Genomic DNA, 24,207 nt, shown 5'->3' with positions numbered 1-24,207 from the left:
TTTTTTTTTTTTTTTTTTTTTTGCAGTTTTGGGCCAGGTTTGGATTTGAACCTGCCACCTCTGGCATATAGGGCCAGTGCCCTACTCCTTTGAGCCACAGGCACTGCCCTCTCTTTCTATTTTGGTAAGGAAGGCTTGCAGTGCTATAAATTTCCCTTTTAGGACTGCCTTTGTGGTAACCCAGAGGTTTTGATGATTCATGTCTTCATTATTGTTTTGTTCCAAAAATTTGGTAATTTCCTTCTTAATCTTATCTATGACCCAGCTATCATTCAGCATAAGGTTAATTTAGCTTCCATGATTTTATATGAGTATGCAGATTCCTATTGTTACTAAGTTCAACTTTTATTCCATGATGGTCTGAGAAGATACAAGGAATAATTTATATTCTTTTAAATTTGCTGAGGTTAGACTTGTGACCTAAGATGTGATCAATTTTGGAGTATGTTCCATGGGCTGATGAGAAGAATGTGCATTCAGTTTCATTACTATGAAATGTTCTGTAGATGTCTGTTAAATCCAAATGTTGAATGGTTAAGTTTAAGTCTAAAATTTCTTTGCTTAGCTGCTTATTGGAGGATCTTTTCAACATTGTCAAAGGAGTGTTAAAATCTCCAACTATTATGGACCTGGAGGAAATCAAGTTGCTCATATCTGTTAGAGTCTTTCTCATAAATTGAGGTGCATTCTCGTTGGGTGCATAAATGTTAATAACTGAAATCTCATCATGTTAAGTGCTACCCTTAACAAATATGAAGTGACCATCCTTAGCTTTCCTTACTTTTGTTGGTTTAAAGCCTATTATACCTATGAACAAAATTGCAACACCTGCTTTTTTCTGCTTTTCATTTGCTGGAATATAGATGACCACCCCTTCATCCCGAGTCTATATTTATCTTTTAGGGTAAGACAATATTCTTGTATGCAGCAGATATATGGCCTGAGTTGTTGTATCCAGTCAGCCAACCTGTGCCTCTTTAGAGGACAATTTAAGCCATTCACATTAACTGAGAGTATTGATAAGCCTGGTAGAATTTTGGGTATCAAGTTTTTTGAAAGTTGTGTGGACATTTTTAATCCTTTTACCACTGTGGAAGTTGGAATTTGATCAAAAGTTTCTGAGTGAGTTTACTTTTGTGGTGAAGGATTGGGCTGGTCATCATGGAGGATAGGTCTGACAATATCCTGGAGAGCTGGTTTAGTTATGGCAAATTTCTTCAACATGTGTATGTCATTAAAGTATTTAATTTCTCCATAATAAATGAAACTCAGTTTAGCTGGATACAGAATCCAGGGTTAAAAGTTATTTTGTTTTAGGATATTAAATGTTGATGACCACCTTCTTCTAGTTTGAAAGGTTTCAGCGGAGAGATCTGCAGTCATTCTAATATTATTCCCCTTATAGGTTATGGTTATCTTATGTCTGGCTGCTTTCAGAATTTTCTCCTTCATATTCATATTAACTTTAGTGCAGTTAATTATGATGTGCCTGGGGGATGTCTTATTCAGGTTGAGTCATGCTGGGGTTCTGAAACTGTCTGCTATCTGAATTTCAGAACCACTTGGCATGTCTGGAAAGTTCTCTTTCATAATCTCATGAAGAAGAGTCTCTGTGCCTTGCAAAGCAACTTCGTCACCTTCAGGGATTCCTATAAGGCGAATATTAGTGTTCTTTGAATTATCCCAGAGCTCTCTGAGAGAATGATCCATTTTTACTCTTCATTTCCCTTCTTCTTTGAGAATTTGGGAGCATTCAAAAGCTTTATCTTTAATGTCAGAAATCCTTTCTTCTGCTTGCTCCATTCTGTTACTGTGGAATTCTTCTATAGTTCTCAGATCTTTGAGGGCTACAAATTCTTGTCTCAATGTGTCAGTATCTTTGGTGATTTTGTCTTTGAATTCATTGAATTCTTGAGACAACTTTTGACATGCCCCTTGAATTTCTAATTCCAACTTTACCTCCATTGTATTAATCTTATTTGCAATCCAAATTCTGAATTTTATTTCTGACATCTCAGCCACTTGTTTATGAATGGGATCTTCAGTTGTGTCCACCATATCGTTTCTTGGGGATCTACTCTGGTTATTTATGTTACCAGAGTTTTCTGCTGATTCTGCCCTATAACTGATTTGGGGGGCTCCTTAAGTAGTGATTAACCAGCCCTTTGCCCAAGAGCTTGGACTGGTGTCTGTACCTTTTCCCCTAAAGTTTTGCAAAGGATCTGTACAGTGATGGCCTGAGAGAGTGGGGACTTAATTGGTGTGGTGGAGCTAAGTGGCTCTGTCTTGTTTTCAGTTGGTCTCTGTCCAGTCCTAATGAATCAGTTACTCTGGGTTGAAGTCTCAGCTATGGAGAAATACCAGCAATTAAGTCACCCCGCCCTCCATGGGAAACAACTGGAAAAGGAAAATCAAACCTCCCCACAACCACACACCCAGGGTACAACTTTGAATAGTCCTTGGGTGATTGGTCCAGTCCAATAGATCCAAATCAATTGTCCTAGTCATTACCTGGTCTCAAGTGGGAGAGTTTAAAAGGTCTCTGACAACTCGATAGCAGGAGTCTGATGGCAGCTTGAGTATGATTCATTCTGATGCTCTGTGGAATCAGAAGGAGCCCCCTCCCCAGCAAATGAATTAGTCTGGGAAGGTTGATGCCTCCTTCCCCACCTTGCACCTCTGTCACACCCAGTCACTGCTAACCCCACAGGGCTGTGACCCAATTCCCTCCAATGAGCAGATGCTTCTCCAGGGGGTTATGCCTATCTGAGTCACAAGAAGATCTATGTCTCCTCGGCCAGGCCTCTACCCTCTGCCACCATCCAGCAGGGGATGCTGAGGCCTGACAACTTCAGGTGGTTAATGGAAGCCGGGGGGGTTCCCTCATTTCCCACCCCGCCCCTGATTGATGTTGCTGACACTTATATTTGCCCAGAATTTGTGATTCTGTCCTGGCTATATTCCCCTGTGGACCAGGTACTATTTGAGTTCACAGAAACTGCAACTCAGCTATGGTCTGTGCCGCTGCCCAGAGCTGATGTGTCTGTCTCTGCTGCAGTCTGTATTGGGGTGGGTGCAGTTAGAGCTCACACTGGGCTCTGAGTTCTAGCCTCTGCCCTGCCTGCTTTTGTCTCAGCTATGATCCCCTGAGGGCCAGGTACTTCTTAGGCTAACTAAAGCAGTCCTGGCTCAGCCCTGCCCTGGGAGTATGCCATCTCTGTGCATGCTTCTTCTATTCACAGTGTCCACTGTGCCCTGCCTCAGGCATACCCTTTACTCATGGGGCCTGCATTACCATCCCAGATCTATTCCACCAGTGTCTGCCACCAGAGAAGATGCATGGCTTTCTCTGGTTGTCCAGAAAGACAGGGAATGTCTCTCCAAAATATCCCCATGGGTGTGAGCCCTATTGTTCCTGCTGCAGTCTCTGCTGCTCTGTGCCACAGGGCACTGCCTCTCCCTCTCCCATATGGTTCCTTCAATCCACCATCTTCTCCTTACCCTTGTGCTGCAAAATCAGCACAGACCTGTAACGCCTCTCGAGAAAATGCCCAAGAATCTGGACTCCATGGGGAAAAGGCTTTCAGACCTTGGGGTGAGAGTGGAGGGTAGTGCTATAAGTTCAGAACTGCAGGTAGAGAATATGTACAGTTTTATATAGTTTTATGCCTGGCAAGAGAGTGCCATGGCTCCCTAGTAGTGGAAGGAGGTCTGGTTTTTAGAGGGTCTCTCCCATGGGATAAAATGGGAGGATGTTTGAATTCTGCTCACTTGTTTGTAAAAGGTATCCCGCAAGCTGTTCTCATGTGGGAGGGGACTCCTGTCCGCTTGGCGATGGATTTTGTACCTATTGTTTGTATCCTTGGGGTCACAGCTTGTCTCAGCAGGGTTGATGTGCATTCTTCAACCTTCTCTCGTGGGTCAGCTCCAAACCATTAGTTTACTTCCTAAACTTCTGTCCTTTAACTCTCCTTCTAAGACTCTGTGGAAAGCTGGTTCCAGTTGGCCATCTTGCCTCTACCTCCCCCCAAATTATTATTTTTTTTAATTAAACATAAAGACTGTGGAAGAGAGATGGAGAGTTGATTCCCACTTGGTGGATCATTTCTTGGTTTAGCACAGATAAATAAGATCTGGAACTTTCACAGTGTGCCCTTTTTAAAGGCACAGAAAGGAAATATTAGTTGTGGTATTTCTTTTAGTAGTTCTTAAAAATAATGGTTGAGGTTCTTTGAAAGAGCACACATTTTTTTCTTGACTTGTCAGTGCCTTCCTGACAGTAAATCTTCTTTAGATACCCACACAGCCACCTCTAGTTAAGGGCATAGAAATAGGTTATGCCCCTCAATTTTTTTTCAAATTGTAAAAACACTTTGGATCACATTGGGGACTTCGCTATAGTGGACACAAGTGCAAGATGTCAAGAAATGTTTATAAGCTCTGACCTGATCTATTCATGACTGGATGATAACCCCATCTATCCTCCTGCACCTTGCTCTTCTCACTAACGCAGTTGAGTAGGAAAGAAATCATTTAGAGAAACAAACACGCATTTGAGGAATAAAATAATTCTTGAGTTTCAAAAAATAATTAAAAGACAGTTCTTTGACTTCCATTTAAGAACACTAACTGAACACAGATTATGTCAAAAGAAAGAAATAATTTTCCAAAAGAAACTGAGTTTGAGTATTTTTTAAATTCCCTACTGCTTCCAGAGTAGTTTTCAAATTTTGTTTTAAAATATCTCAAATACGGACTTGATTCTAAATAAATAGTAGGCTGAAAAATCCAGTGATCTCTTTCTTAATAACAGTAATAACACACACATTTCTTTCTTGTTATTAAAATAGGCAACAATATACACACATGGTCTAGCAATTGAGGGGGCCCTGCATCTTCTACATTTAGTAAATAGTAGCTCTCTTACTGGAAAAAATTATGTTGCTAAAAATTTACCTGTAAATCAAAATATGCACATCCAATAAACATCTGTCATTGTCTTACAATATGTAAATGTAAATACCTTCCTTATATAAAGTGACACTAAATTATTTAACTAATAAAAACCGAATGCTCATTGTGAGGCAAGTGCCATACCAGGCACTAGAGATGTGCTCATGAATAAAACAAAGTTCTGTTCTTTGTGAGACTTATACTCTTTCAGGGGAAGAGAGATGGTGAATAAACACATACCATGTTTATTAAAATAAAATTGCAGACAGACACATGCATATAATTTTCTAAGATGGTCAGCACTGGGAAGTAAAAGAGAAGGTCAGAGGGTGAGCAGGTGGGCAGGAGAGGTCCCCTTCACATAGCACAGGAAAGGCACCGAGCAGATACCCGGAGAGGTCAAGGCTTGAATCATGGCAGGGTCTGTGTTATCCAGGCTCAATACATAATACCATCCCTCTCATCATTGTCAAGAGGACAGAAGACAACAAGAAATCATGAAGCACAAATAAATTACAGAAACCAAGTAGATCTGTAAGGGAGAACTGATGTTATGTGGGATCTAAAGGTTTCAGGGTATGCATCTGCTCTAACTTTGTAAATAACGTTGACTTTTCCATTACAACCAATTTAGAAAAAAACAGGAAACTAAGAAAAAGAATCAAACAAACCAAAAAGCATGTGGATTATAGGAGACAGATAAGCAGAGTCCTCCAGATACCTCTCCACTATTCTCTCCATCAATTGAGAAAACAAGGTTCTTGCATTAACACCCTTGGACTCCACAAAGGGTCAAGCCTGCAGTGGCCTTGATGCCCTTGTGTTCCCTCATTCCTTCAGGATGTAAAAAATAATTAAATGACAAAACTTAATAAAAAGCATAGCTTAAAGAAAAGAACACCGAATTGATTCCCTGGTTTGTATACTGCCTGTAATTGCAATTATGTACATTTTCCATTAATGAGAGGCAGAGGACCTGATGTCACCAAAATCAACCTATGGTGGAGAAATAACAAAACCATTGTAGCACTATTGTGATAACTATAAAGTCAGCAAGGTGCTGTAAGAAAGGAACATAACTAATTGTGGAAATGAAAAGTAGTTTATCTGAATAGTTGGTCTATGAATTGATTTCTACTTCCTACCAATTATAGATTTTTTTCCTTTATGTACCTCAGTTTCTCTTTCTATTTGGTGACAATTAATTCCATTTTATACCCCTTAATTTCATAAAGCATTTGTGAGGAATAAAATGAAAGAAATATAAGATCCTTGGGAGATAAGAAGTGCTAACACAGAAGCTACTGGCATGAATAACAACGTGTGCATATCAGTGATGTAAATTAGTTTTTAAGTCCTATCCATCATCCTCCTACCAGTATCCCTCCCCCGACCAAATTACTTTTTGAGCACAGGTCGTATTTTTCTAAAGAAAAATTGTCAACCTACTCTCTGACCAGCAGAGGTTAACTTAATTTGCTTAGCAGAGCACTAATGCAGCTATGATTACCCAACACTGGGGACAGGCTTGTTAGATTCAATTAATTCCAATTCAACAGAAAAAGAATCTACTGCATATTGGGACCAGTAATGAAAAGAATAAAAAAAAAAAAATAAGATCACTTCCCTTTCCTTCAGAACCTCAGGATTTAACAAGATGACAGAAACATAAATATGTGTTTAACACATACTAATCAGTAAGGATTTCAAAGTCTTAAACAATACGATCAACCAAACCACCCCATCCAACCTTTACAGAACACTCCACCCAGCAACAACAGAATGCGTATTCTTTCCAAATGCATGTGGAATATTTGCCAAAAAAGAACATGTTTGGGGGCTTGAAGCAAGTATCAATACCTTTAAAGGAATGTGAACTGTACAAAATATACACTCTGAAGACAAAGATCCTTAAAAACATTCTCAGGTATGTGGAAACTGTTATATAAATTATGAAACAAAAAAGTAATCACAAGAGTAAATAGAATGTATTTTGACCTGCATGAAAATAAAACATAGCATATCAAAATTGATGGGATATGGTCTAGTAATCCTTAGTAGAAAATTTTTATCATTAAATGATCATATTAAAGAAGAAGAGAGAACTTAAATTGTGGATCCTGGCTTCAACCTTGAGAAACTAGAAAAAAAAAGAAACCCATAATAAGGTGAAAAAAGAAAATAACAAATTATCGGAGCAAAAATCAATGAAACCAAACACATATAAAACAATAGATAACATTTCAGTGAAACTAAATGTGTTTTACTTTAAAAAAAAAAAAACAATTAACATTGACAAGTTATCAGGCAGATTAATCATGCAAATTAAGAAAATTATGAATATTAAGATTTTGAGCTATGAAATCACTACTGATTTAAAGGATAAAGGAATATTATGAATAGATTTATGCTAATGCATTGCACAACTTAGATTAGGTTTTGTTAACTTAGATGAAATTTTAAAATTCCTTGAAAGGTACATGCTGTCAAAGCACACTCAAGTACAAATAGACAACCTGCACTAGCCTGTAAGTAGAAATGAAGTTAAATTTCTAGTTTAAAAAGTTCCTCATAGGTGGTACCTGTGGCTCAAAGGAGTGGGGTGCCGGCCCCATATGCCAGAGGTGGTGGGTTCAAACCCAGCCCTGGCAAAAAACGGCAAAAAAAAAAAAAAAAAAAGTTCCTCATAAAAAAGTTTCAGTTGTAGATGGCTTCACTGGTGAATTATTCAAAACTTTTTGGAAAGTAATATTACCCATTATACACAAACTCTTTTAGTATATTCCAGAGTAGAGAACACCCTTCTATTAATTTCATGAAACCATTATTACTCTGATAGCAAAACCAAAGTCTTTACAAGACTCTAGTCCAGGGTTGCTTATGAACATAAACCTGCAAAAATCTAAAAATAATTTTAACAAGTCAAATCCAATAGTTTATCAAAGAGATAATATATCTTAGCCAAATTAATTTTGTCTTAGAATGTAATTGATTATTAAAATTGAATTAATTCATATTAACTAAACATAATAGATTGTACATGTTTATATACAAGTAAACAAACATGAGATCATCCTAATAGGTATTAAAAAAATAGGTTTTGAAAAAATCCTATATCCATTTCTGATTAAAAAAACTCAAAAATTTTAAAATAGAAGCAAACTTCCTCAGAGTGTTAAAGGGCATTTGTGAAATATCTACATCTAATTATCTACCTGTGAGCTCATTCTTATCATGCATGTTGGAATGGGTTTCACCTACGCTCAGGAATAAGACAAGGACATCTCATAATTTCTATTCAGTCACGTACTATAATTTCTAGCCAGTGACTTCATGGAAGAATTCAGATTGGAAAGCAAAAATTAAAACTATTTGTTAATGACAATATCACCTGCTAGATGACATTAAATCTAGTGTAAGTAACAGGAGACAAATCTATGCCATGTAAATCAGCTGCTGGGACCAGCCCATCCCAGTCATGGATATGGCTGTACACACACACACCCCACGCACATATGATAAAAATGGAATCTTGCATTTGCGTTTAATAGAAAATTTAATCTTGGAAATAATTTCACCAGATGTTGTATTATTTTATAGTCATTGCCACACTTGGCACCATGAAAACAACAAAGAGATCCCCCCCAAAACACTAGGGATGTGAGGAATAATTTTCTCTGAGAGAAGGTTCTACATTTCATGCTCCATTGGACATATGTCTGTGCAGCCTGGTTCCACCCCAAACTCCACCCCAGCCAGATCACCACAGCCCTCCCGGTTTATGCTCATACTGAAGTTAAACCTCCTCTTCAGAGATAAGGCTAAGAACAAAGTGAAATCAGCATCAGCATATTCACCCCAGAGACTGTAAAATGTTTCTTATCACTTCTGTGCTAAATAGATACTGGAACCAAATATTCTTATAACTTCTCTGTTAACTTTTGAAGCTTGAGTATTTTCTTCATCTCTCTGTACCAGGGGTTGCAATGTGAAGAATTTGGTATTGTCAAATAAAATTTAATTCACTGTTTTAAAATTGAGCTGTACAACACAGTCCAAAGAAGTTTCTAGATTCCCAGGAAGGATTTCAGAGATGACCATACTGCCTGGTAATACACAGAATGGAACTCACTGTGAAGGATTTACAGTTTTCTCTACTTGCTGTGTTTTCAAAAGAGATGCGATTTCTGAATGCCTTCGTATGAGCACTATTTTATACGATAATGGAAAACCAGAAATTTTCCCTGTTTGCTTATTTGCTTGACTAAATACTGGGTCTAGTATTATCAGCTGGTACATCCACACACCGACTCATTGGAATTGTTGACAGCTAGTCACAAGGTTCTCTATCTGGAGAGCAACCCATAACTGCTGAAGTTTCACTGAATTATACTCCTTCTTTCCCCTCTACTAGTAACAATAATTTTCTACAGTTTTTAGCTTTCTGGCTTTAATTCTCTGCACCTATATTTTGTGTCTTTTTCTCAAAAATAGTGAGATTTTAAGGAGGAAAAACACATTTTCTGCTTCTCTTTAGTCTTTGACTTTTCAGCCACTCCTAATATTAGTATCCATCTGGTAAGGTGGAAAACTTTTAAGTTTATTGAACTAATTGAAAGAAATGTAAAAATCCAGAGTGATGGGGTGATTAGAACCACTGCCACATTCATACTATAGCAACTGAGACATCTCTGGTTCACCAAAATCCTAGTAATCTGATTCACAACATGTTCTGGCTAAACTGCATTGGCTGCTACTAACCTTCATCATTGCTACTGATTATTTAATAAAATAATCATGAGGTTATGATTATATTTTGTCCCCTCTATTTTTCAAACATTAAAAACATTGGAATGTGAAATGATAACAAATGAAAGACAGGAAAAGATCTTGAAGGCAATTTTTGACAGTATGCATTTAGAGTTAAATTTTCATTATTGGCTCATAGAGTGAATGATGTCAACTCTAGAGTATTTTTCAGCATGTTTGAGAATTCTACAAATACTAAGGCAGCATAATAATTGAGAAACTGTGCCTTTTAATCAAAATGACAAACAAGTTAAACAATAATGGCAGAATACAATTATGTCTGTGTCCAAAAATTAATGCTTTCCCAATTACTACTTTATCTCCTACCTGAAGTCAGAACCTGCTCTTCTGCCGTTTTCTGGAATCCCAGGATCTGGACACATGTCAGAGACCAAAGCCACACCTCCTTGGCTCACTGTAATAGAAAGAAATGTGATTAGAATGCTGTGTGACTGTTCAGGAAATAACCAGAGAATAAATTTATTCTAGACTTATTCAGTTCTTTGTTATCATTAATTAAAATGTTATTTATTTATTTCGAGACAGTTTCACTTTGTCACCCCTGGTAGAATGCCATGGCGTCATAGCTCACAGCTACCTCTGACTCTTGGGCTCAAGCGATTCTCTTGTCTCAGCCTCCTGAGTAGCTAGGACTACAAGCACCCACTCCAATGCTCGGCTATTTTTAGAGACAGGGTCTGGCTCTCGCTCAGGCTGGTCTCAAACTGTTGAGCTCAGGCGATCTGCCTGTCTCAGCCTCCCAGAGTACTGGGTTTACAGGCATGAGCCACTGAGCCTGGACTTAAAATATGATTTCTTTAAGAAGTAAGGCAACTAAGGTACATTAAAACAAATATTTATACTTATTAGTAAAAATCAAATAATTATTTTCCAGAGAAATGACGACAACAGTTTTTTGGTTTGAACTCTCTATTAAAAAGATCAAAATTTAATTTTAAAAAACCTCATTTGTTCATTATTGTTCTGTTTATGTTGGGTCACAATTAATAGCATCCTGAGGAAAATTAGCATAATGGAAAAAATGTCTACTGTTATAGAGAACAAAACTTTTTTTAATGCCCATGGATAACAACAGAGGTAGTAATTATTTGCTCAGATAGATACAAGAGATAGTTTAAATAAAATTACTTATATTGTTCTTAAAACTAAAAGCCCTAATGGTGTCTTTGTTCAGAAGTGCTGATTGGTTTCCTGAATCTATTCCATGAAGAGCCCTTTTTTCTTTTGGTGTTTACAGCATTACAGAATCATTTCTAAAGAACTCATTTTTATATTGGATAGAGTTGTTACCACACTAAATCTATTCCTTCCTATGGACTTTGTCTAATCTATCCAATGTGATAACTTGTTTCTTTCCAGAAATTCGCTCAACAGATTAATAGCAGGTGATGAGATGCAAGGAAAAGTCCGTAGGAGTTCTGCGAACGATTACTGTGTGTTAGTAAAGGCCAACTCTCTTTTACTCTGAACCTTTCTGCGCCTAATCTCTAAACAAAGAACCATTGGTGCCAACTTGCTGTATAATCCAAAGATGGAGACAATAGCATGCGTGAAATACAAGAGATAGATCCTGACCCCAGGCTTTCCATATCACTGTTGTGGCTAAAAATTGACCTCTTCAGGAATATACTTTAATTATATACATTAGGTTGAATGACTCAGATTTACCATAGTTTATACTCCTTTGAATAGGTGATTATATTACTTGCAGCTAAAAATTATACATACAAATATACATGTTCTCATATATCTTTAAATAATTCCATAAGAAGAAAAAATATGTTTAGGTAGATATTAAACTCTTAAAGCATTTGATTAAAATTATGTATAAAAACAACAGTAATTACAGCAAAATTTAGTTTTTGTTGCTGAAATAGGATAAAATTGGGCAAAGTCCTTTAATGAATACAAATCCTATGGAATGTATTAAGTGATTTCATTCTTAGTAAGTACTTCCCCATGTCAAATGGGTTAAGCTATTTTTTTTTTTTTAACAGATTTGTATTTCTCTCTTTAGTCAAGTATTTTATAACATCCAAAAATCATTTTTCTGTATACTGGGAAAATCATATGGAATGTTAGCCTTGTCTAGATATTTAATTTTCTCAATGTCATTTCAGACTAATCTAGCAAGTTGGGCAGTGTCCTCAGTAGATGGCAGAAGAGAAGCTCTAGACTTTCTTTTCTCTGTGGAAACATCAAATAAACAGCTATCATCAGACTAAAATAAAGCTCTACAGGAGCTCTGGACACAGGTCAAAAGTCGACAGCAACAACGCCGATGCCCACTGAAGACAATGCTGCATTCAGAGTTGTAGGAAACTTCATGGGGTCCTCACTTTCTCTTGTCTCACACAATCCCTGTGCAGTTGGGAGAAAGTGGCTCAGTTGCCAATATCCTTTCCAGGAATGAGGAAGAAGAGAAAAACTAATCGGCAGCATTGTAGTTTTTCCCTGGGATGCCTGAGGGACTGACTATTTCTGTCTTTCCTCGCGTGGCGCTCAGATGGGGAGTGTGGGCACAGTTTGGAACATGATGCCAGGCAGTGGTGAGCGCTACTGTGGAGAAAACCGCAGCAGGACCACGGGTCCCCGGGGGCTAGGGATTACAGGAATAGAATACAGAACAATATGTAAGGCCCCAAGAAGAAGCGGAGAGGTGGAGAGGTTCATTGGAATAGTCATTAAGATATTTCAGGGCATTTGGGGAACAAATAAAGAAAAAAATGATAACAAACTAAAAGGTACCCAGACAAACTCAGACTGGACACACGCAGAAAGGACTGATAAGACTTTATCCTCGGTTGATCTCAAAGCTCAATGGCTCCCCAGTTAGTGAACATTTTTCTATTTTTTGAAAGACTGGGAGAGGTAGTTAATTTTTTTAAAAGTTCAATTCTTTTTAACAAAGATAACAAGGCATACAAAGAAGCAGAGAAACATAGATCATTAAAAGGAACAAAATAAATTTCTAAGAACAATCTCTGAAGAATCATATACAGCAAATTTACTATGTAAGAAGTTTGAAACTATTTAAATATGAATTTAAAGAAGTAATGGCTAAATATCTTCAAAGTTTGAGAAAAGACATCAATACACAAACCTAAGGAGTTCAATGAATAATATATTATTCCAAGTATAATAAACCAAAAGAGGCCCACAATAAGACACATTATGATCAAACTATTAACAGCCAAAGAAAAACAGAGAATCTTGAAAGCAGAGAGTGAAAATCTACTTGTCACAAACAGGGAATACATTGGTATCATATTTCTCAATAGAAACCTTGAAACTCGGAATGTAGGGAGATGACACAGCCCAGTTGAGTTTTCTATATCCAGCAAACTGTCCCTAAAAATAGTAAGGGTGATGTTAAAACATTCCTAGAAAAAAAAACAATAACAACAAAAAAGGCAGGAGAGTTTATGAGAGTTTATTAAATTTACATGTCACAAAATGAATGCCAAAGGGAATCCAATAAGTCGAACAAAAAGAACAAGAGACAGTAACTTGAATCCACATGAAAAAAAAATCCTTTAGTAAAAGTAAGCACATGAATAACTATGAAAAACTTTAGTGACTTATAATAAATTATAAATATAAATCATAATCACTATAAAATAAACACATGAATAACGATGAAAAACAGTGATTTGTGCTCTCAATTATTTTATTTTGCACAGTATTTAAAGCAAAATAAAAATAGTTATAATTTGATGTTAAAGCCCAAAATCTATATGTATGTAATTTATGACATCAATTTTATAAAGTAAGAGGCAGACTTGTAAGGAATAGATTTGTTACATGACTGAAGATGGTATCAATTTAAGATACTGCCGTAACTATAGGATATTATGTGCAATCTCTATTGTGACTGCATGTAAACTATAGATAGAAAAGGTGTAACAAGAGAAGAGCAACACGCCATTCCACAAGAAAATCACCAAAAAATAAAAATAGTAATGGGGGAAGGGAGGGACAGAAAAAGCTGTAAGAAAACAATAAAATGGTAAAAATAAGTATTCTCTTCCAGGTAATTACTTTAAATAACAACTGGATTAAAGTCTCTGTTACAGGCTAAATATGTCCCTCCTCCTAAAAAAGTTAGCTCTTTATATGTTGAAATCTGGACCCTGACCACCGGAGCCTGAGAATGTGACTTTAATTGGAGACAGGCTATCTGAAGAAGTGATTAAGTTGAAGTGTAGTCAGAGGGTGGGTCCTGATTTTATCTGACTGATGACCTCCTAACGGTGGTTCAGCCTTCCTAAGGGCACCATGTGTTCTCATTGTTGAACAGAGGTCCTGAACCGCGGCCTTATAAGAAGAGGAGATTTGGACGAGGACAAAGACACAGATGAAAACACGCGAAGAAGCAGGAAGAGGCCAAACATCAGGTCAGAGGGAGGCTCAGAAGAAACCGAGCTTACCAGTACGTTATCTCAGACACTGAGGCTCCGTAATTATGCGGAGGTGAATTCCTGTTGTTTAAGCCTTCAAGTCTGTGGTGTGGTGTCACAGCCCACCGCTGCCACCGCTTGTCAGGGCCCGGGACGGGCCGGGTGTTGGCCTGGCTCACCTAAGTCCTGGACACGGACCGCTAAGCTACCTTCCCCAGGAACAATTTCTCTTAGGTGCCTGAGGGCTACTTTAGCAGGAGAGAGAGAGAGAGTCTTAGAGAGAGTAAAGCAGTCTTAGAATAGACAGATCTTAGTCTTTAGCAGAGCTTAATGATCTTCAGCAGAGAGACATCGTGCTGGCGTTCTGCAGGCAGGAGAGGAGACAGAGTCAGAGTAGGCGGGTCCGTGACAGAATGCGCATGCTCCCCTCTGCCTTCTCCTCCAGCCTAATATAAGACTGATCTCGTGCTTCTCAACACCACAGGTGTAGAGACTGCCGATTCACCAAGGCTCTCATCTCATGAGCTCTCATGCTTGTTAGGAGAGCTAAATCCCTCTCCATGCCCTTTTCACCAAGGTGTTCCATTACTGAACCATACAGGTATTTCTTATAACTCTCACTCCTCCTAGCCACAGGGTATACGGGCTGCTACAGTGTGGTAATTTGTTATGACAATCTTAGTAAAGTAATACACTACGAAGCCTAAAGACATAGATTGGCAGAATAAATTAAATAATATATTAATAAGTAACAGGTCCAACTATATGTTGCGTACAAGAGACTCTAAATCTATGGACACACCGAAGTTAAAAATGAACAGAGTCCAAACGTAGCACTGTGGTTTCAGGGGCTGGAGATAAGAAGGAGCATGGAGTTATTGTCAAAGGGTACAATGTTTCAACTCAATGTGACAGGAATTTTCTAAAGATGCAGACTGGGAATGGATATACACCAATGGGAATATATATTTAATGCCACAAAACTATATTCTCAAAAATTGTTAAAATTAGTAAATATGATGTTTTATATGTCTAACCTTTCTGTGTTTGATACATATACTTCTTTTTTTTGCAGTTTTTTTGGCCAGGGCTGGGTTTGAACCTGCCACTTCCTGCTTATGGGGCCAGCGCCCTACTCCTCTGAGCCACAGGCACTGCCCCTACATATACATATTTTTATGTACATGCCCGTGTAGAGACAAATTCAAATACACAAACATTCTCACTGTGAAAAAGTCTACTATTTTTTCTCCAATCCAATGGTTTCCATAGTCAGTATTGCGTGCTTGGGTAAATTTTCCAATCTGTAAGCAGTGATCCACTAACTCTGTGAAGTTCTAATGATTTCAAACTCTAATGCAGAATGTTACTTCAGTCGTAATTTTTTTTCCTGCCATTACCAGCTCAATGTCTCCTACATTCCTTCAAGCAAACTAGTTTTGCTGTGGCAAATTAATGCAGTTTGCTCAAGGTGAATAGCTCACATTATTCTTTGGCCAGAGTGGTGTGTTTCTGCCTTGGTTTTATTTCACTTTTCTGAAGGAACCAAACTGGTCAAAAGCATAACACGAAGGCTTGGAAAAGTCTACTTGTGTTTCCCCTTTTCTGTTTTCTCATGTGGAAAAAGATATGAGAAAAATGAGAAGTATCCACCCAAGTCAGATTAAAATCTTCTGGGTCTTTTTCAGGATGACACCAAAGTCACTTACTTCCCAACAAAGTTACTTAGTTGGAATTCTGTGAGAGCACAGAATGAATTAGGAAGCCTGAATGGATTGCAGATGGTGGTGGATAACAAAAATGTGATGAGAGATTAATGTTAAATATAGATAATTTTCTGAAACACAGATGGGTGTCTAGTGTGGTAAAGTGACAGAAAAAGCATGGTGACGAATAAGGTAGGTACAAGCAAACAATTATCTTCCTAAATCCCAAATACCTATTCTAGCTGCATCACGTGTAAATAATTCCTCTGAAAAGTCAACTTTAAATGTTGGAAAGAGTCCTGGAGATCGATCTATTTCAAACAGAATTCCCAGTGCCTCAGAGAAACCTTTTCAAAAGAGAGGCATTGTTGGGCTCAGTAGCTTTGAATTTCTAGTTGTGTTGAATTATATCTTTATAAGCTCATACTACACATGCCAGAGATAGTAATAAGTCTATTAAGTTTTAGTCAAAACCTTGTGGTTAAAAATCAAAACTGAAAATATTCAATAGATGAGTTCATGACACACCATTAATTAGAGCAGGATGTAAAATTATGCAACTGGATGATCAGACACAGATTAGGCAGTTTCTAAAAGACTGAGTGAATAATATTTAAAAAGTGTGTCTCCGTGTATGTGTGTGTGTTTATGTACGGCTTTTGGAAAGCACATTGACTCACAATGTGCTCATTAGACCCACATAAGACCTGTAACAACGTAGGGCAGCTAGGTCCATGCTTCTCCATCAGATGACCCTGCTCTTTGAGGACAAGTCTGGACAATGTGGCCAACAACACATCTGGACCAGGGGCTACAGTGACGGAAGCAAGTGAAGGATACAAAAGCATAAAGCACTACTCCTACGGCCCAGGAGAATAGAGGTGAACATGTAGTGGAGATAACATGTGTACTAGTGAAATAATCAGAGACAAGTATAGGTAAAGTAGTAAGAATAAGAAGATGATGGTGTGAAATCAGATAAATATTTGCTAGAAGCCCAAGGATCATTTACAGATGCTTTTAAATTTAATCCATACGTTTACTCTATAAATTATGACTATTAAACCCATTTTAAGCAAAGAACATTGAGGCCATAGTTGTGACCCAGTTAACGTAGAATCCAAATTCCTTTCCGTACATTCGCTGCAATAACCTACCGAGACATTACATCTTAAAGGACTTTAGACTCTAAAAGTGAGGCTTTTATTTAAGAAAAACTTTAAAAAAAATTTCTTACTATTCACATTTATTTTATAAGATTTATTTAATAATAAATAGAGACTCAGAACATCAAAAAGGGGAGGGAATAAGAAGGTGTTTTCATTTATATTCTCAACCAAGCGTACACATGGGAAGCCATATGGTTTGAACCATGAGACTTTAGTTCAAACCATCTGGTAGCAATTTTCTTTCAGCAAAAAAGAAAAAAATATATTCAAAGGCTTTCCACAGAGGACATAATCCACCTTCAGAGAATGAAAGCTATGAATTGACTTGAATGTTAAATCTCTATGTAAGTTGTCATTTTGAGTTAAATTTGGGTTTATATTTAGAATATGTGATCAAAAATAAAATCCATTTAAATAAATTTGCACTTTTTAGTGCAGTGGCTCTTGTGGTTTATTATTATTGCCTATTTTCATCAGGGATGCTTATTTCTTTAGAGACCTATAGACATGTTTCAGCTGGATCAATTTTGAGATGAACTCTAACCATTTAAACCTTCAGGGAGATGACATATGTTTTTAGTTGCATAGCAATCAGGAACGTTGTTACACAGAACACATCCTGGTTAAAATCCCTTCCCAGCAACAGCCCCACTCTGTGCATGACCTTTGGATGAGTGACAACCATTCTGGGCTATGAGCTTGGGGATACTGTGAACTTCAGACATTCCTGCCACATTCGATTTGAAATAGTCCCTGCTGACATAATTGTCCTTCAGCATTTAATAGACTCAGTATTTCCTCACTGAAATAAACCCCATCGTTCCCCTTTTCTATTTGTGAGAGCTTGCTGTCTCATCAAGAATGAATCTGACTTACATTCCCTCTTCCTCAAGAACCAATAAGGTGATTAGATGATGATTTCAAAGTTAACATTTTGTTATTTGATAATTTATTTTATATAGGTATAAAGGGGATATTTTGACTCAGAGCATCACATGGACACTTTTACGTCAAGAACAACATTTTTGGTGCTTTTCTTTATTTTTGCGATATATTTGTGTAGTCTCTGTTGTTGCAGGAAGATGAGGCCCAGTGGAGAGAAAGATCACCCAAACACCGTGTTTATAAGAGGAAAGGCTTTACTTCAGCTGCCAGAGCTTGTGACACAGAGGAATTCAAAACAGCCACACTCCCGACTGGCCTGGTCCTTCCCTTTTTATCTCTAGTCAAAAAGTTCCAACCCACGGGTACCTTTTCTCATTGGTCAGTTTGAATCAAGCAGGAGAAGCTGTTCCAGCCCCCACAGAACTACAGGATTTCACAGAAGCCAAAATTTCCAGGTCCCAGGAAGTTAAGTCTACAAATTCCTAAGAGCTGAGTCACCATGGAGAGGACCTTGCAGGTGCATCCTTGGGGTCTCCTTGAGAAGACCTCTGTTCTCCTAGACCTCACCCTTCCCTGAAACCCTCTCTCACTACCAGTAGTTGGCTTTTATTGCACAGTAGTGAACAAATGTTTATAAGCTCTACACCACGTATATCATATTTTGCCATGAATAATATGCTCCTGTGGGCAATGCACGCTCACATTTTTGGCCCAAAATTTCAGGACATAATACTTTTCATTTAAATTTTTAATTCAAATGTTGATTTAGTTATATTTAGGTACTTGTTCTGTATTATAAAAGAATTTTAGCATTTATGTTTTAACATATTACAGCACAAGAAGTTTTATATAGCAAATAATTACAAAACATGAGAACAGATGCAAGGTACAGAAAATTTTATGTACCAATAACAAATACTCCTACCTATATATAATGTATATCCTTATTTTTCTCAAAAATTTGGGCAACAAGTGCTCATTATACATGGCAAAAAGATAGTAACAGGTAGAATAAGAATTGTTGACAATTGGATGATAAATATCAGTGCAACAGTAGAGGTCTTAAATGATAATTTATACAGAAACAACTTGCCAAAAAATGCACTGTTTTTCTGTGCATTTTGGGGGGTTGATGTTAATGGACCTCCTATGGCACTTGAAGAACCTGAATCAGCATGTGAGAGGCAGAGTCTGGATTCTCCAAACGCCTCATTTGTCAGAATCCCAGACATTTTTCCCAGCCTCACTTGCTTTTCTCAAGGCATATCTTGATGAGTTGATTTATAAACCACAAGTTGTTGGACATTTCTTATCATAATCTCTATAAGCAAATGTTACCCAGATTTTCTTGTCTCCAATTCTACTGCCATGGTCTTAAATTTAGTTTAGTTCAACTCTTAGTTTACAGTAATATATTGTTTTACTTGTATTTTAGCTTCAAATGCTATGCCCTCAAAGACATGATTGAGAAACTAAAAAACAAACAAAACCTATTACACAATTGCATGACAAGTACAGACTATTTGGCTGGCCTTCCAAACCTTAAGTCTGTTCAACATTATTCTAACTGCTACCTGCGGGGATCCCATTGTCTAGCTAATTATGAATACTCCAAATTCTAAAACTACTAAGTGTCTTTTTTCCTTCTTTGTGATAATTCCCCTAGACTGTTTTTTTTTTTATGTGAGAGGAGAAAGGCTCTGATGTTCATAAACATCCTGACAAATGATAAAGCAGCCTGGTGGCAAATGTTCAAAGAAAGAATATTTTATTTTTGTGAATTCAAATTAAAGCATGATACTTATTTACTATTCAAACAAAACAAAAATTAAGAATATTCTGGTCGAAAATCAGTGTCGATGACCTTCGCAAAATTAATGGCACCGAAAATTTTACGAGAGCCTTGAGGATTCATTGCCCTCTTCACTATCTGTCCGACTTCGGATCCCTCTCTGAGAGGGTGAGTTGACTGTGTCCTGTCCCCTGCCCTCCGCTGGCTCCCACAAATGCAGACTGACCGTCACCTGGAGAGAGCGTGGGCTTGGCTTGAGGGGTTGCAGCCTGTCACCTCTGCTCTAGTCTCCTCCTGCACATTTAAGACCTCGGGCTTAAGATTCAGGAATACTTCTCAGGGGTCCCCCCAAGATGCGCCCAGTTATTCATGGTCTTCTAACAACGAAGAGAGACTCTGAGTAATTTATGTTACTTAGCATAGGATCTAAAACACCAGGCTATTAACTTTGAAATCCAATAATAGCAAAGGGAAAAAGTGTTGAAGTCATTGTCTAAGATAATTGATTTCAGAAATATGTATATATTTTTATTTTAAATTTACATTTATACATCATATGTCACCTATTTTATATTTAATACAATTAAATATTAAAGTTTCTGTTTGGCAATTCTTAGATTAAAAACATAGGAAATGTTAATAATTAATTATGTGAATGATGAGGACCTGGGGAAAGTTTCAGTAGTTCATAAGTGATTTCAGAATCCTTCATTTGAGTATTGCTGGCGAATACAGTAAATACGAATGACACTAGCATGTATTACATGATTTATGTATATATTTATGTTATTTCTTTTATTTCTCTTACCTGTGTATTCAGAATAGCAGAATAATGTTAGTAAAGCTTTACCACCATGTATAACAGCTGTCTGGAAAGTATCCAGCCATTGTTAAGCAGACATTTTTCTTATTATGTGGCTGGATATTTTCCAGACAGCCCTCATAGATTAAATGATTATAAATATCCAAGTAAATATATAACAAAGAACTATTTTACATAAATATATATTGGTATTAATAAATCAATATTTAATGTGGAGATATGGTTTGTCATATTTTTTATATTACAGAGTTAATTAATATTTGTTTTCCATAGTGCAATATATGAAGACTGTTTATAAAGTATCCAGCCATGTAATATGAAAAACAGTATTAACAGCATCCAGATATCTTCTGGACAGCCCTTGTATACTAAGATAATGCTTAGAATTTCATTTTGCATTTTAAAACAGCAGAAATATTAAATCAAATTATTCAATTGGTATTATTTGTGGTACACATAATTTTAACATTATAATTAGTGTGTCAACACAACCAAATGATTTGTTTACTGAAAAATCTCATTTCTCAAAATATTTGTGCAATTTCACTTTATATGTTATTCAGATATTTTACAAATGTAAATAAACAAAGAGGACCCAATGTGGTACTACCATAAAAACATTTCTTGCAGTTATTGATGGCCAGTTTGAAAATACAAAGCCATGAGTAGGGTGCCGTTTCCACATACGGGAGGTGGTGGGTTCAAACCCAGCCCCAGCCAAAAAAAAAAAAAAAACCCTGAAAATACCGAGCTGCGAGGCCTGTGGGAGAGGTAACAATCACTGTGCAATATGTGTGTGCATCATATTTCAGCTTCATAAATTATCTTATTCAGCTCCTCTCTTTAAAGAAATGATTGCATCTTACCTCTTGTCCTGAGAGCACAGATAGGACAGTTCACTGAAGAGACTCTAACTTCTCCAACTCACACTAAGGTATATTTTTAGATCACCTCAACTGAATATAGTAGATTGCTTTTATTCCTAATCATAGCAAACTATCTCTAAATGTGGAAAGGGTAACAAACCAATATGATACTACATTTGCTCCTATGAAAATATATAAAATTTGATCTGCGTAAGGAACTACGGGGTATTAATAGTAAAAGCAGACGGGGGGATCAGATATTGTGGTGAAAACTTTTATGTACATAACTTAATCCTGTGAAATCTCTATGAGGGAATTATTTTTTCTGTTAAAGGACGAGGAAAGTGAAGTTGAGAGCTTAGTTAGAAATGCTCTTGGTTTACTTGATGGACATGTTGAGGTCTCTGGTTCCCGAGCCCACATGGTTTCTCCCACATTATTCCACTGTTCTGTCAGCGTTGGCCAAGCGAGAAGCTTTCGAGAGGATAATGTTCATTTACAGACTGTATGTTTTTTAAAAAAGGAAAAACATTCTTTCACTTTACACGTACAGCTCCAATATACATTAATTCCAATGTAAAAGATTCTAAAGGTCAATACGATAAAAATCTAAGTATAAAACAAAATAAGTGGCATAATTTCATTTTTTAAAACATAATAAGCACATAAAAGTCTGAAAGTGCTGCCGTCTAATAATACCGCAGTACTATTCAACCTTAACTTGTGGGTCTGCAAACCACCCCAGTAAGTGAATATTTCTTATGATAACAGTGTGATTGCATTTTTTTCTTTCTTTTTTCATGTTATTATAATGTTCTACATTGAAAACAGTTTCCTCCTTTAAAGAGAAAAGAAGGACTTCTCATGTAAAAGTGAAGCTGTGTCCCTGTCCTGTCCTTCCATCCTCCTCCTCCCCAGAGTGTGGGCAGACAGGGCGCACCTGGCCCCTTTCGGGCAATGCTTCCATTAACCACGGGTTATGGATTTGAATTATAAAGCATAAATACTAGCTGGTCCTTCAGATTTACTTCCTGAAGTCCTTTAGCTAGGGAAGCCCTTCTTGATAATGAAAGCCATGGTGAAAGGATGGGATGGGGCTGACTGCAGTCAGGAGGTGTCACAGCATGGCCAAGGTTGGGGGGAGAGCAGCAGAGTCTAGCAGGAGGGGCAGGGGCAGCTGCGTGCAGAGGGGAGGCCCTGCACACTCGCAGAGGGGAGGCCCTGCACACTCGCAGACGGGAGGCCCCCCACATACTCACAGAGGGGATGCCCCGCACCTCACAGAGGGGAGGCCCTGCACACTCGCAGAGGGGAGGCCCCGTACCTCACAGAGGGTAGGCCCCCCACACTCGCAGAGGGGAGGCCCCACATACTCACAGAGGGGAGACCCCACATACAGAGGGGAGGCTCCCCACACTCACAGGTGGGAGGCCCCCCACATACTCACAGAGGGGAGGCCCCACACACTCACAGAGGGGAGGCCCCACACACTCACAGAGAGGGAGGCCCCCCACACTCACAGAGGGGAGACCCCACATACTCACAGAGGGGAGGCCCCCAATAATCACAGAGGGGAGGCCCCCCACACTCTCAGGTCCACACACAAGGCCCTGTGGCCCTGCAGAAAATGCCTAACCCTGGACACCTGAGGAGCTTCTGAGAGCACAGCCTGGACAATGGCCTCTGGGCTCCCCTGTTTAGGGCTTCCTAGCTCTGGCACCACACACATCCAAGCAAGAACTCCCTTCTCCCTCTTCCTGAAGTGGTTCTAATAACCAAAAATAATCCTAGAACTCTGGAAGGCCAAGGTGGGAGGACCACGTGAACTGAAGAATTAGAGACCAGTGGGAGCAAGAGCAAGATACCATCTCTATTAAAAGTAGAAAAATTAGCCAGGCATCCTGGTGAGCACCTCTAGTCTTGTAGCACTGCTAGGGAGGCTGAGGCAGGAGGATCATTCAGCCAGTAAGTTTGAGGTTTCTGTGGGAGCTAGGATGACCCCACGGCCCTCTGTTGAGGGAGGAAAGGGGCAGACCAGGGAAAACTGAAAGGAAAGATAGAAAAGAATTTTCACCTCTGCTTCCAGGAATCCAAAGCCTTGGGGGAGGGGGAGAGGTGAATCTGTCTGCATCCAGAGGGGACAGGGCACCCAGGTGAGGACTGGGAAAGGTAGGCTGAATGCAGAGCATGCCCAGAGCAGGGCCGACGTGACCCACAAAGGGAAGGGCTTACTGAAAGACCCCAGACCCAGGCCAGGTACTGAGGAAAAGGGTAAAGTATCAAGATTCCGCGAGTGAGCCTCTGAATGGGAAACGAAGGGTCTTCATCACCACACTCTGCACCACATGTGCACTCAGTACCACGTGTGCCTTCAGCACCGCCTGTGCACTCAGCACCGCCTGTACACTCAGCACTGCCTGCACACTCAGCACCACGTGTGCACTCAGCACCGCCTGTGCATTCAGCACCGCCTGTGCATTCAGCAACACGTGTGCACTCAGCACCGCCTGTACACTCAGCACTGCCCGTGCACTCAGCACCACGTGTGCACTCAGCACCACCTGTGCATTCAGCACCACGTGTGCACTCAGCACCGCCTGTGCACTCAGCACCGCCTGTACACTCAGCACTGCCCACACACTCAGCACCACGTGTGCACTCAGCACCGCCTGTGCACTCAGCACCACGTGTGCACTCAGCACCGCCTGTGCACTCAGCACCACGTGTGCACTCAGCACCGCCTGTGCACTCAGCACCGCCTGTGCATTCAGCACCACGTGTGC

General features: G+C 38.7%; 1 protein-coding gene across 1 annotated transcript in view; it reads right to left on the bottom strand.

The window, feature by feature from the left end:
• CSMD1 (CUB and Sushi multiple domains 1) overlaps positions 1-24,207 on the bottom strand; it is a 1,810,668-nt gene that overhangs the window by 565,083 nt on the left and 1,221,378 nt on the right. Inside the window, exon 8 of the mRNA XM_023517585.1 lies at positions 10,090-10,177. Within this exon, the coding sequence (XP_023373353.1) occupies positions 10,090-10,177 (88 nt within the window). The remainder of the gene's footprint in view (positions 1-10,089; positions 10,178-24,207) is intronic.

Source organism: Otolemur garnettii, unplaced genomic scaffold, assembly GCF_000181295.1.
Source record: "Otolemur garnettii isolate 467f Iridium unplaced genomic scaffold, OtoGar3 scaffold00114, whole genome shotgun sequence".
NCBI classification, from domain to species: Eukaryota; Metazoa; Chordata; class Mammalia; order Primates; family Galagidae; genus Otolemur; species Otolemur garnettii.
The sequence above is the reverse complement of the archived record's forward strand: the minus strand, read 5'-3'. Positions and strand labels throughout refer to the sequence as shown.